Source organism: Danio rerio, chromosome 7 (genome assembly GCF_049306965.1).
Source record: "Danio rerio strain Tuebingen ecotype United States chromosome 7, GRCz12tu, whole genome shotgun sequence".
NCBI lineage: Eukaryota > Metazoa > Chordata > Actinopteri > Cypriniformes > Danionidae > Danio > Danio rerio.
In genome coordinates, this window is record NC_133182.1 from 24081419 (window position 1) to 24095000 (window position 13582).

The 13582-nt window shown below is 35.5% G+C and overlaps 1 protein-coding gene across 1 annotated transcript in view; it reads right to left on the minus strand.

Annotated features, from left to right (window-relative positions):
- Positions 1-3130: 3130 nt before the first annotated feature.
- The window catches only part of ajuba (ajuba LIM protein), a 12316-nt gene continuing 1864 nt past the window's right edge, over positions 3131-13582 (minus strand). The window contains exons 1-8 of the mRNA XM_696274.10: positions 12795-13582; positions 11684-11785; positions 11288-11355; positions 9307-9369; positions 9096-9226; positions 6699-6750; positions 3778-3846; positions 3131-3703 (exon numbers count right to left, since the gene is read on the minus strand). The exon at positions 12795-13582 is cut by the window's right edge and continues 1864 nt beyond it. Of these exons, the coding sequence (XP_701366.4) occupies positions 3572-3703; positions 3778-3846; positions 6699-6750; positions 9096-9226; positions 9307-9369; positions 11288-11355; positions 11684-11785; positions 12795-13582 (1405 nt within the window). The 3' untranslated portion in view covers positions 3131-3571. The remainder of the gene's footprint in view (positions 3704-3777; positions 3847-6698; positions 6751-9095; positions 9227-9306; positions 9370-11287; positions 11356-11683; positions 11786-12794) is intronic.

Consider the following 13582-nt stretch of genomic DNA (forward strand, 5'->3'; position numbering starts at 1 on the left):
GAATGTTTGAGGGTTGTGTATTTACAACTAAATTCAGCAGCTTTTCCATGCAGATTCAACTGCCCCACCAAAAAAAAGAAGAAAAAAAATAAATATATATATATATATATATATATATATATATATATATTAATTCTAATCGCTAGTTAACACACTAAATGTTTTTTAAATACATCCTATAATTTCTGAAATATCAGCCTGTACCAAATGGTTAATATGGCAGATTATGGTGAAAGTACCACAATGAATATAAATACTAAATTAGAAAATATGAAGTGTAAAACCAATTTTTGTAAAACGGAATCATCTTTATTTGTTCAAGTATGATATCAAATGTTTCAGATTCTCATTTAACATGTTTTGTTTTTCTTTTACAATAAAACCTAAATCATGTGTAGTGCAACAGGATTATGTTCATGTAAACCAACAATGCTGTGTGTAAACATCACTTTAAACAGTCATTCTTTAAATTACTTTAACAGTCAAAATATGCTCAACCGTTTGGTAGAGCAGGCAGTTAAAGGGTTAAATCGATCTTCAGATATTTATTTTACAACTCATTTTCCTTGTCCTAAAACAAATTAGCTAACAATTTACAACTAGTTGTGCTCTTTTGCATAAAAAGGTGTTAGGGACCCTATCCTAAATATTAAATGGCATCTATTGTTTTTTTATTTAAAGGCCAGGTTGTTAATCATTTAAATGAATATTTTGAAGGGGTGTTCTACTACAATATCATATTTTAAACTAGTTGATGTGTAATGTAGCTGTGTGAACATAAGCAACTGAATGTAATACGCTCAAAGTTCAATGCAACGGGAGACATTAGCTTTTACAAAATTAGCTTTGCAAAGCCTACACAGAACAAATTTTTGGGGCTACAAAAAATACATTTAATTAATGAGATCATAAGCGCGTCAGGTTATGAGTAAACACCAAATGCACACCCTGGCCAGAGGCACTGTAATGTTACAGCAGAGAAAGCTAAAACGCTGCTGCTTCTGTATCTGTATTTGGGCTTTCAAAGAACATGACACACAGAGAAATGCTTACAATCGTTCCAGAGAATTATAAAAAAGACATAGCACTAGCATTTGACTAAGGAGAACTTCCAGAATCTCTCCCAGTTCAGTGCTGGATTCGGCTAAAAACTCCTCCAACCGACGAAACTGGATTGTGAGCCACAACCTGTATTTTATCTGTTAAAATTGATTTATTACATGCAGTTTCTAGCGTTGACGGTATGTTGAAGCGAGGATGTAAACAAGGAGAAATGCTGTTTGGTATCCCAAACAATTTACATTTTAGCTACAAATTATTAGTTCTCCATCAAACCTCTGTAAACATCTGCGTTCTACATCTCAAATAACAAACCCACAAAAAATATGTGAACATTTCACATTACTTACACATGCTTTTAAGTTATAACCTGAATATGTGTGAAAGACACTTGTCAGGTGTTATTTTAGAGATCAGGCGTGAGGTTCAGCTGTGTGCTCTTTATTTTCTGTGATTCAGCGACTGTCTGCACAGTGCAAAAGCACGCGCTTGTAGGTCGTGATGTGGTGATGTGGAGCCGATTCACAGCACAGCTGACCAATCAGAGCCTCTTGAGGGTGGGCCTTTCAGAGGAACTAGGAAATATGACATTCATTTTCATGTTAGCTGAGTAGCTGTGTAATCAAAGATATAGGAAAAACAATGTAATTTTCTACAGATTAATCATGAACACATTGCTTTGCATCTTATAAACACAACCAAGCCTTAAAATTACACTTTGGACCACCCCTTAAAATGGGTCTAAAACACATTTATTGGTTACATTTTTTTATAGCACTGATTACATTTTGTTTTAAAGTTTTATTACAAACAAAAAAATTTATAGGGTTGACATAGTCTTTATTATATTACTATTACTAATATATTATTACTATTACAATAGTTTTTATTTTTCGTAATTTCTAAAAAATAATTAGTTAAAACTAAATTTCATAATACATTTAAAAGTCCTATAAAGTGCTTTAAAATATGTATTTTTATAAAAAAAAATTATATATATATATATATATATATATATATTGTCAAATGTTTTATTGAAGACAGATAAAAAAAAGAAAAAAAAGAATGAATAAAAATGAATTCTGTTTTCATATTTTGTCCACATATAACAGGCAAAGCAAATAAGAAAAAAGGAAAAACAACATGAAAATTATTTTTAAACGGAGTATGATGACAAAGCATGTTAAAACATTACAGAAATGATGCATTATTATGCATTATATTTTTTTAAGGTAACTGATAAAAGGATTGTAAATTTTGTCAAATTGCTCAGGTTTTCTTTTCAAATAGTATCTAATTCATTTCAAATGTGAGGCAATTTCTCCAAGCCACAGTTTACACGTAGGGGATTCTTTTTTTTTCCCAAAACAGTAGCAGTAGCTTCTTGACAGTAGTTAAGCAGTATGAGAGCATTTTATGTTGTGTATATTAAATAATATTTTTAAAAATAATATAACCAAATTTTCATATTAAAAACTAAAACAATCCCATTTATAACAGAATGGAGTACAATAGAGCACGTTTTTTTGTCTTGAATTGCTCGCCAATGTTTTCCAGATTTCTTAACATTTGAAAAAAAAAAAAAAAATCTGATTCATTTAAAACATTAAATTGAAGCATTTGATTTCAGTTTGCTTTTTGTAGCTCAGCAATAAAACAAACAAAAATTAGAAATTGGTGTTAAATTAGAAATAACAATCTCTTCTCATATGGGATGGTGGGCCAAATCAAAGTTTACCATGGGCCAACTTTGGCCTGTAGGCCCTAGTTTGGGCATCTCTGATCTAAAGCAGGGGTGTCCAATCACTGTCCTGGAGGGCCGGTGTCCTGGAGAGTTTAGCTCCAGCCCTAATCAAACACACCTGAACCATCTAATCAAGCACTTACTAGATATACTAGAAAAGTCCTGGCAGGAGTGTTGAAGCAAGTTGGAGCTAAAGTCAGCAGGACACCAGACCTCCATGACCGAGTTTGGACACCCCTGATCTGAAGTATTTATGGATGAAAGAAGAAAAAACCCACACACTTATACACAGAAAGAGATTTATTAATTCAAACAGATACAGGAATGTTTTTAATCTTTTGCAATCACTTTATTTAAAAAAAATCTCTTAATAGGTAAACATGTTTAAGTGCAAAATCTTAGCTAGTGAAATTAAATATAGAAAAACGTTAAGCAAAAAAATAATAATAATCCCTTGTTTTTTTTCCCTACAGCAAACAGTAGATACAGGAGTAAAACAGTGTTCTGTGATATTTCGACTCCCTCTAAACGAAACAAGCAGGCGACAATAATCTTAACCTCAAGAGAATCTTTTTTTGTTCAGCAGGATTCAGTTGCTGCATTTCCCAGCCACTAGAGGGCGATATAGTCAATAGCGGGTCTGGGATTTGCATTTGAAATGTACTTTGACCTCAAGTCTCAGAAAGGCATTACCCCCCTCTAGCTTTACATAAAGACGATCATTTACAGTGTGCATATGAGAATATGAAGTAGGTGATGTTGGTCAGTTCAGTGTGTGTTGTGAGGAGGAAGGTTGTGTGTGACGCAGACCCGGCTCATGTGGCACGAGTGACAGAGCAGATGAGCATCCAGAGGGAAACACTGAGATCCAGGCTCATCCGAGAGCTGCTTTCCACACTCCTGGAGCAGAAGAGAGCACGTGTTATCTCCAGAACAAGCAAATGGTGAACCAAACCGCTTTCTAGGACACTCACCTCACAATGATAACACTCAAAGTGATAGTCTTTGTTCATCGACACCACCCTGAGGATCTCCTCACTGCCCTGAAACACACACGCAGACACATGATCCTCAATTCACCGCTCATAAGCTTTATTTTTTGTAATTAATGAAAATAATTTAATGAGCAAGTGCATCATGAATGTTTTCATTCTTTTTCTGATTTTCTACGCTGAGCACATCCACCTTTTATATGATTAATAATGAGAATTTGTGGACAAGAAGCCCTGAATTAAATTCACTTTCCCTCCGCCAAGAGGTTAATATATGAACATTTATTTTACCCCAGTATTTTCAATGGAGTTTCTGTGCTAGCCTGCTGCTACTGATGACGCTAGCATATACACGGCCTTTCATCTCATTTTATGCTTGTACAACTAATTGAATGCTTAAGTTTATTTAAGTGATTGTATTTTAATTACATTTCAAGCTTTCATCAGAAGTTTATTGTTGGCTGAAAAGCATTAGCTGTGCATATAGCCATAGATATTTACATTAGATGTCGCATATGCTATTGTTGTCTATTGGATGGGTTGTGGCAATAAAGCTGCCATTTTACAGGGTAGCGCTCCTTTGACATGTATATGAGATCAAGACTGGACATCCTGAGCCAGAGATATACACCTATGCACATATATCTATGATCAGGAGTTTTCCCAGTGGTCAGTATGCAAATATTTGTTTTTAATTACAAAAATTATAATTTTACATCACTTTTCTATATCTATGGATCAGTGATCGCACAGGCATTGCAGACAAAACGCAAGTGTTTGTGTGCATGGAAATGTCCCTCCCTGTTAAATTTGATTTGATCCATGTCCTGAAACACCCCTCTCTCGCTTTCACTTCTCATTCTAACAGAGGGAGCGATTCGTTTGTGAATCAATCTCTGTTATGAACGACTTGTGTGAACCATCGAGATCCCTGCGACTCAATGTGCATAATATTCACCTCTCTGATCTGAATCTAGACTTTACATTTCTAGACTTTACAGACCTGAAACTTGCCTATAGCACTTATTCATTGTTGCTCTTATAGTTGTGTAAATTGCTTCCTTGTCCTCATTTGTAACTCGCTTTGGATAAAAGCGTCTGCTAAATGACTAAATGTAAATGAATGGTCTACAACATTTGTAATGTTCAATCCTTTATGAAGGACAGTATGCACATTTTGGCGCAGGGATTGTTATGTTTTCTGGCACCCTTATAAGTTACTTTAAAAGCTAGTCGTTACTTTATTTAGCCGACAATAATACAAGTTTCTAGCACCGCAGCATCTTGTCATATTTCATTTACATTTTTTGCTGATTTTATTCAACAAAACTAGCATAAGTCTAGATTTTGCAGCAAGTTGGTGCTACTTTAACTTATAGTCAGTGCCGTAAGTGATTATTATCATCAATAACATGACGTGTTGAGCACAAAAGTTAAAACAAAATCATAAAAACCTAAATCTTACCTATGAAATGTTCTGCCTTTATGCTTTTTCTTTGTTTGCTGGTTACTACACCCATATGCAACGCAAAAGTCCAGCATATTGGTTTTGACTAGTGTGATTGAATGACTTTTATCCTGGGAGCACTGTACAAATGTGGCAGCGGTATTGACGCATACTCAGGTTACGTATGCGATACCTAGTGTATATGTATGTATATATAATAATAATCTTTGTTAAAGTCCACATGAACCGGAAGTTGCTGAGACCTTTATTTCAGTATTGTTAATGTTTTAAATGTACTGTTCTCTAATATGGCAGTTTTTCAGCTACCGAAACGGTGAAGGGACAGTACACCAAACTTAAAAGCAAGTGGTAAGGAATTTTATGGAATTTTACCAAAATAACAATGTGCACTGGCAAAATAAACACAGACTTTAAAGGGTACATAGTTTACCCCTTTTTTAAGATTTAATATTGATATTTTGGTTCTTCTGAGTGTACCAGTTTAGGTTCAGTTCAAAACACAATTTAGATTTTTTTATTATAATGTGTTAAAAAGTGTTATGGCGTGTACACAGCTCGCTGTTTTAGGGGTGTGTTGCTTCACATGAAAATTAGTTTCAAATTCTGCTCCAAAAGGTCCACCATTTTTATGTTGTTAAATTGAAAAAAAAAAGGACTGGGTGTGGTTATATCACCCCAATATGACAGTCTATACACTATACTTACAAGCATGTCTGTCCAAACAGCTTGAAAAGTAGATTTTTCACCATAGGTGTCCTTTAAACTTTCAGTGAAAGTCTTTTCCTAGGTACAATTTTTTTTTCAATCCAATCTTTAAAGACAACTTATTAAAATTAATACAATTATTTTTAGCAGATCACAAATAACATTAATAACTCAAAACAAGTACTTCTGCAGCAATATGATGGACTTGAATTGAATATTAAAGCTGTGGTGAAAAATGCTTAAGAAATTGATTCTGAAAGTAATTTGTTAAACCTTCAAATCCTTCTAAAAACTTTGATTCTGAATCTCATTGATTCTGAGATTTCTGAAATGCATTGCTATTTTCTAACAAACGACTTCTGAGCTTCGTTTTTATGCTCTTTTTTTTAAAAAAAAGTTTTACGCTTTGTGTTTTCCAAACAATAAAATCTAAATCCTTTAATCTTCTTGCATTCAATTCCTTACACATACCACTTCAATCTAAAATAACCATTAACAAAGTTAGGAAAGGTTTATCCAAATTAGGAGATCATAAAAAAAATCAGCTTAATGCTCAAGTGCTCTTCTTTATAAACATTTAGATGTAAGGTTAACAACTAGTCTAGAGCGCCATTTACTGTTAAAAGGTGGTCCCAGCTACAATGTTCTTCCACAAAAATCATTTTATATGTATTAATTGCAAGAAACCCAATAGTTACTGTAGATTAATGCTACTAGGAAAATAAGTTACCTCAGCAGGTAATATGGGTTGTAAACAGGCAGCGCATTTGGGAGCAAATGTCCTGAGGAAGAGAAAGAGAAGACCCACATCAACAGCAGGTAAACATATATTTGGATGTTATCAATGATCTAACATAGATACAGCAATGTGATAACAAACAGGAGAAACTATAGGGATTAAAAGCTTACTTGCATGCATTTCAACCTTTGTTTAGATACAAAAGTACAATCATATATTTGATCAAAAACACAGATTTACGGACAAATAGCATTTCAAAATAAGGCTCTGAATGAAATAAGAGACCACTTAAAAGTTGTTACTAGTTATTTGCATATATTGGTTATTTGCTATATGCTATTATGTTATTATTTAAATTAAATTAGTAAAATGTTTATTTTTGTTTATATATATATATATATATATATATATATATATATATATATATATATATATATATATATATATATATATATATATATAAACAAAAATAAACATTTTACTAATTTAATTTAAATAATATATTATATATAATATATATATAATACATGTTTTCAGACCATATACATGGGATGTATGAAGCAGCCATCACTGCAGTCTTCAGTGTCATCAGATTGTTGTGAAAACAGTGAAACACGTTATTCAGGGGTCTGAAATATGTTTTTAAACATTTAAATGTCTTTACTGACACATTTGATTAATGTAATCCATGCTTTCTGAATGAAAATATCAATTCCTTTCAAAACAAATATAAATCTTACTCTAGCTTACTTCTGAATGGCATTGTCAAAAACTGAATGCATCTGACAAAAGCTACGAAATCGCATACTTCACCATGCTGTTAAAAACAACAACAGTATGTGACAAACGTTGGTGAAAAAAGTACCCGGGTAATGTACTCTCTTAGTCGAGAATCAGAAATATGCATACAATGGACACTTCACTATCCCTTAAGGCCTTGAGAGACATAACTGACACTGGTAGGTTTAGAGACAATGGATGATAAATTTTATGATAACTAATAGTACCTCCTCCATATTATATGTGCTTTCAGATGCAATCAAAGCATTTAGAAAAGCATTATGTTTGGCTCTGTGTACATGTAATCCATCTCTTCTTCAATATGTGCAAGTATGACCTGAGGAGTTTAACAATTTATCATGTTTCCTGTCAGTTTTTGCTCTGCACAAAAATATAAATATTTTATATGTTACTATATAAAGGTTGTGCCACTAAGCTTGTTTCACATGTATATATCTTAAAGGAACACTTCACTTTTTTGGCTCATTTTAAGTCACCTAGAATTTAAGTTTTACAATTTTTTTAATTGCATTCACTTTTAGCATAGCATAGATCATTGATTCAGATTAGACCATTAGCGTTTGGCTAAAAAAAAAAAAAATTTCAAATTAAAGCTTCACTCTATTGTAGTTACATTGTGTAATAAGACATACAGAAAAATGAAAAGTTGTTATTTTTTAGATCTATATAAATAGGAATTCATTTCAGCACATCAATAATCAAGTTTCATCAACTTTGATGCTGTACCATGGCTACATTGAGCTTAACAATAAGAGTCAATCTTTAAATAAGAAAAGTATCAAAAAAATTTAATTAGATGCTAACGGTCTAATCCAATTCAATTGTTTATGCTAAGCTAAGCTAATAGATTAAAAAAATATTCAAATCAACTGTTTAATATTTTGGCTTCTATGCGAACACTGCCACACATTTAATTCAAAAACAAAATTCAAATATTAATATTTTCAGCAATATTCAGGTCACAACTAAACATGAACAGCAACAAATCAAGCCGTTGTTAATGTTAAACTAACTAACAATTAGGACTGCACAAAATATAGTTTCAGCATCAATAACGCAATGTGATCATTCGCAATAGTTACATCGCGAGTCTGGATTATAATTTAGGATTATAACTAATGCTGTTTGAGGCCTGTGACTGTGTGAGGGATTTGAAAGTGTTCAGGCAAAATAAATTGTAGCGTTTGTAATAACTTTATTGCAGTTTATAATTAATTTTATTGAATTGTTTACATAAGGAAGACTATGGAATATTATTTTATAATTAATTATTAAATGACTGTATACCCGATTACAGTTGGACTCCTCGAAAAACAATAAAATACTGTTTATTTAATTTGCATATTTTTTTTCTTCATTGAATTTACCCATGCCTGTAGATTGTTTATTATATTATATGCTCTCCCTTAATCATGCCAATCAATCAAAAATGATCAATTCTTCCCAAATAGTTATTCAACTCATCTGGTTAAATTGTATTCATATCACAAAATAAAAATAAAAAAAAAAAGAAAAGTCAATGTTAGATTTTTCCAATTTCGTGCAGCCCTACTAACAATGGTTATTAACACAGTTTACTCCACAGACCTGTTGTAGTCAGAGACGCAGTAGACGTTGTTGAGGTAGTCCACTGTGAAGGGCACACCATCTAAAGCCTTCGAGCAGACTGTACAACGGAAACATCCGGGGTGATAAGAGTTCCCCAAAGCCTGCAAAATCTGACAAACACACATAAACACAGAACTGTGAAGACAAGAGCTTTATAGGCGTCAAACACTGACACTGTGCTTACACTGACCTGCTCCAGGATGAGGTGCCCACAAACACTGCACTTCTCTGCTGCCTCCTGGAAGCCTGAGAACTGGGATGAAAACATTACGAGAAATCACTGATTAAAATGAACATTTAGAAAATCAAATATTGTTTAGAACTACATGTGAAATTGTGTACAAATTGTTTTGATAACAATATTTAATGACAGCTATATGTAAATATTTAATATATGAAGAGTTCAGATGCAAAAACCTCTAAGTGTCATCTGAAATTTTACTCTAGAATTAGCATTTTTCTCAGGCTTTTGTGTGTAACTTTAGTCATTTTACTCTAAAGGCAATGAAAATAACCCATTGTTTGCCATAAAAGTGAAATAACTGAATATAAAAGAGGCTGAGAAAAATGCAACTTTTAGAGGAAAATTTCAGACGGCACTTAAAGGTTTTGCATCTGAACTAGGCATGGAACGATGACCGTTTTCAAGGTATGCCACGATTTGTCAAGGTTTTAAAACCGGCAAAATTGTCTGTTATATCGTTCCTACGGTATATGTAAGATTTTCTTGTAGTTGTTTTTAGGACAACAGTATCTCCAGCAGAAAATATTTCCAAAAATTCCATTTTAAATTGTAAAGAAATCTTTGTTTTCGAAACAAATGAAGACAGCCGAAGTCAATGATTCATTTGAATTATTTAGCCTGACATGTTTACTGCTATAAAATATTTTACATTTTTCTCAGAATAAATATATTGGCTGTCCAAAATTGCTTACTACTCAGTAGGAACTGCATTTGAATTTACAACTCGACTAATAGAATAGTATGTTCTATACAGTATGAATGAGAGTAGTATAAATGGAGCTCAGATGTACTACATCTGCCATTTTATCATGATTTTATCACATTCTTGAATTCTTTTGCGGGGCATCATAGGATAGCGTAACGTCCATCTAATGCACACTTCAGAATCTCGCTGGAAGTAGTAGTTGATCCGGGTATTTTTCGCATACTGTTTTCCAATTTCTATGAACCTGGACATACTACTCAGCTCGCATATTGTTTTTAGCATACTATATAGTATGGAAGTGTGCGATTTTGGATCCAGCCTTTGTGTTCAAATAGGAAAAAAGGTGTTTTTACCATCATTATGCTTGTTATCATACCGTCAGAATCTTTTACTAGCCAATGCCTAATATGAACTTTTTATATACGCAATAATTAAAATATGTAATACTTAATTTATTAATAATATTATTACATATATATTAAATTTAAAAAACTTGATTGTTAAAAAAATCCTCTCTTCCATTTTAAAAATGTTATAGTATATATTTAAAAAATAAACTGTATATAAAATATATTTCATAATAATGCACAAGCATATTTTTCTATCTTCGCTTTAACTTTTTGTTTGTTTTTTTAAGTACCAACAATTTTTCATTTCATAAATATTATATTATTTATAAACATTTCTCATTTCATACTTAAAACCTTATTACTGATTGTATTATTAGTATTCATTCATTTTCTTTTCGGCTTTGTCCCTTTATAATCAGGGGTTGCCACAGCGGAAAGAACCGCCAAGTCATCCAGCATATATTTTACGCAGTGGATGCCCTTCCAGCAAGGGGAAACACCCAAACACACTCTTGTATGCCCACCCACACATACACCAATTTAGCTTATTTAATTCAACTATAGCACATGTCTTTGGACTGTGGGAGAAACCAGATTAGCTAGAGGAAACCCACACGAACACAGGAAGAACATACTCCAAACAGAAATCCTGACTGACCCAGCCGGTGCTTAAACCAGCGACCTTCGTTCTGTAAGGCAACAGCGCTACCCACTGCGCCACCGTGTCATCCATATTATTATTATAATTATTATTATTAATAACACAAGCAATAATTATAATTTATAAATACAATATCTTTAAACCTTTAACACGGTCTAAAATGACCAGAAAGTCAAAATGCAGCACTTTTAAGCCTAAAGTCATTCTTACCATGTAATCCTCCTTACAGTAAACGGAGCCATTGACATTGTAAAAGTCCTTGTTCCGGAGCGTTCGCCCTACAAGCGAAAACAAGACAGCAGAGAGTTGTTAAAAACCCCACCAAGACACATAATGACCCAAATGAAGAGGTAGTGAAATACAAGGTTATGTGATCCAAGTCAGTGTTTCTCAACCACGTTCCTTGAGGACCACCAGCTCTGCATTATCAATGTCTCCTATAACCAAACACACCTGATTCAGATCATCAGCTCATTAGCAGAGACTGAAAGACCTGTAAGAGGTGTGACGGAGAAAGGAGACATCCACAACATGCAGTGTTGGTGGCCCACCAGAAACGTGGTTGAGAAACACTGATCCAAGTGTAACACTACTTAAACCACTCACCACAGGACACGCATGTGAAGCAGCGGGTGTGATACAGACTGTCCAGAGCCTGGCAAGCATTATCTGCTCCATACACGCCTTTACCGCACTTCACACATGTACCTGAAAAGCAAGAACACAGCAACAAACATAATCTGAGTACACTATAAACAAAAGCATCACCACACACACATAATTCAGGTGGCTACCCAAGACAATGAGGTCACCGTTCGATCGTAGCAATTACACAAAACACGGTGGCAGAGCTGTCTGGACTTAAAAATACGTGTCTGCGCCGCATGACTCGCACATTCTTCCCTTATAACACCATCATCAGTGGGTTTGTTTCTTGTAGCAACACTACACACACACTGATAAATCTGACCAGAGTCAGACAACCCTTTCATTACTCAAGAAAAAAAGGCTAATAGACTGTTAGATACAGGTATTAGATATTGTGTCGGAGTGAGGTAATGTCTTAAACTTTACACAGGTGCTTTTCGTGGAGGTTTCCTTGTCGCAACAAAGCGCTCCACACACAGAAGGCACAAACACACCCAACCCTCACAATTGAGTGTGTGAGAGAGCCTTCCCTGAGGACTCAAATACCTGAGCTAAACAAGCACACGCCAGCACACGCTAGTGCACGCTAACACACATGAACACACCCTCGCTCAAACTGTGGCTGGCCGAAAGCCGAGAGCACTTACACACACACACACAGAGAGAAGAGAGAGAACCCTTTTCTTAACCAAGCCTCTGTCCTACTGTATTACTCACAGCTCTTTGGTATGACCAGCATATCACAGAGCCTGTAATTTGGGGTCATGCATAATCACTATGCTCGCTCCAGGCAGATATTTTTGACATTGGAGTTTGTTCAGAATTCTATATAGCCTTGGGTGGAGGGCTTATTTATATATTTATATACACACATATTCACTCGGTGACTTGCGAGTTAGTTATTATGGTTAGTTAAAGAAAGAAGAAGGCTAGCTGAACCTGATGCTCTTTAGGTCCTCAGAGAACACTTGCGTGTTTTAGCAGGTCTGACCACATCACATACATTCATGCTCTACCGCCACACTAGTCATGAACAAACAAGCCAAATAGGATGGGTTTGTGATCTCACCGAAGTACTCCTGTCTGTCCACTCCAGCCGCTGGTTCCTCCGGGGGTTTGCCTGGAGCTGCGGTGGGGGCTGGAGTTGATGTGGAGCTGGGTAGGATGGTGGCAGACACAGGCTGTTCTTTTAAAGTCAAACCCCCAAGTAATGCCTCTCCTTCCAGGGCAGCATCCCTCAATAGCAGGCGGGTGAGCTCCTGCTGGTAGCGGGTTCCTAGTAAGTCAGAGTGTCGTGCCCTTTCGCCCACACCATCACCTCTTGACCCCCGCTGGTCAATAGGACCCCAGTCTGGTTCTGCACGGTGGAAGGTTACAGTATGTGTGCTCAGCGCAGGAGGATATGAGTGACGGCTGTCGCCAGACACACCCTCAAGACAGTCCCTCCAAACCTCAATAGGTGGCGCTCCTGTTTTCCCTGGTGCAGGGTGTGCTTGACCCAAAGTTGTGCCACTGAGTTGGGTCGACGAAAGTTGAAGCTGTTGAGCGGGCCCAGGTGTATGCCGGTTGTCGTAGCCCAAACTGATGCCACTTGTCCGATTACTGCTGCACCGACTTCCCATAGGGCTCCCACCACCGCCACCTCCTCCGCTAGCTGTGCTGCTGGCAAAGCTGGAGCGAGGGCTCGCCAGCACAGACTCCTGTAAGCTGAACGAAGAGCAGGGGCTCAGAGCTGGTGCAGATGGGAAGAAGAACCCCCCTACGCTACTATCGTGGGTCCTCTGTGGTGGATGGGACAGGGAAGCAGGGCGTCCACTATCCCAGGGTTCACCACCTGAGCTCAGACGCTTGTAGAAG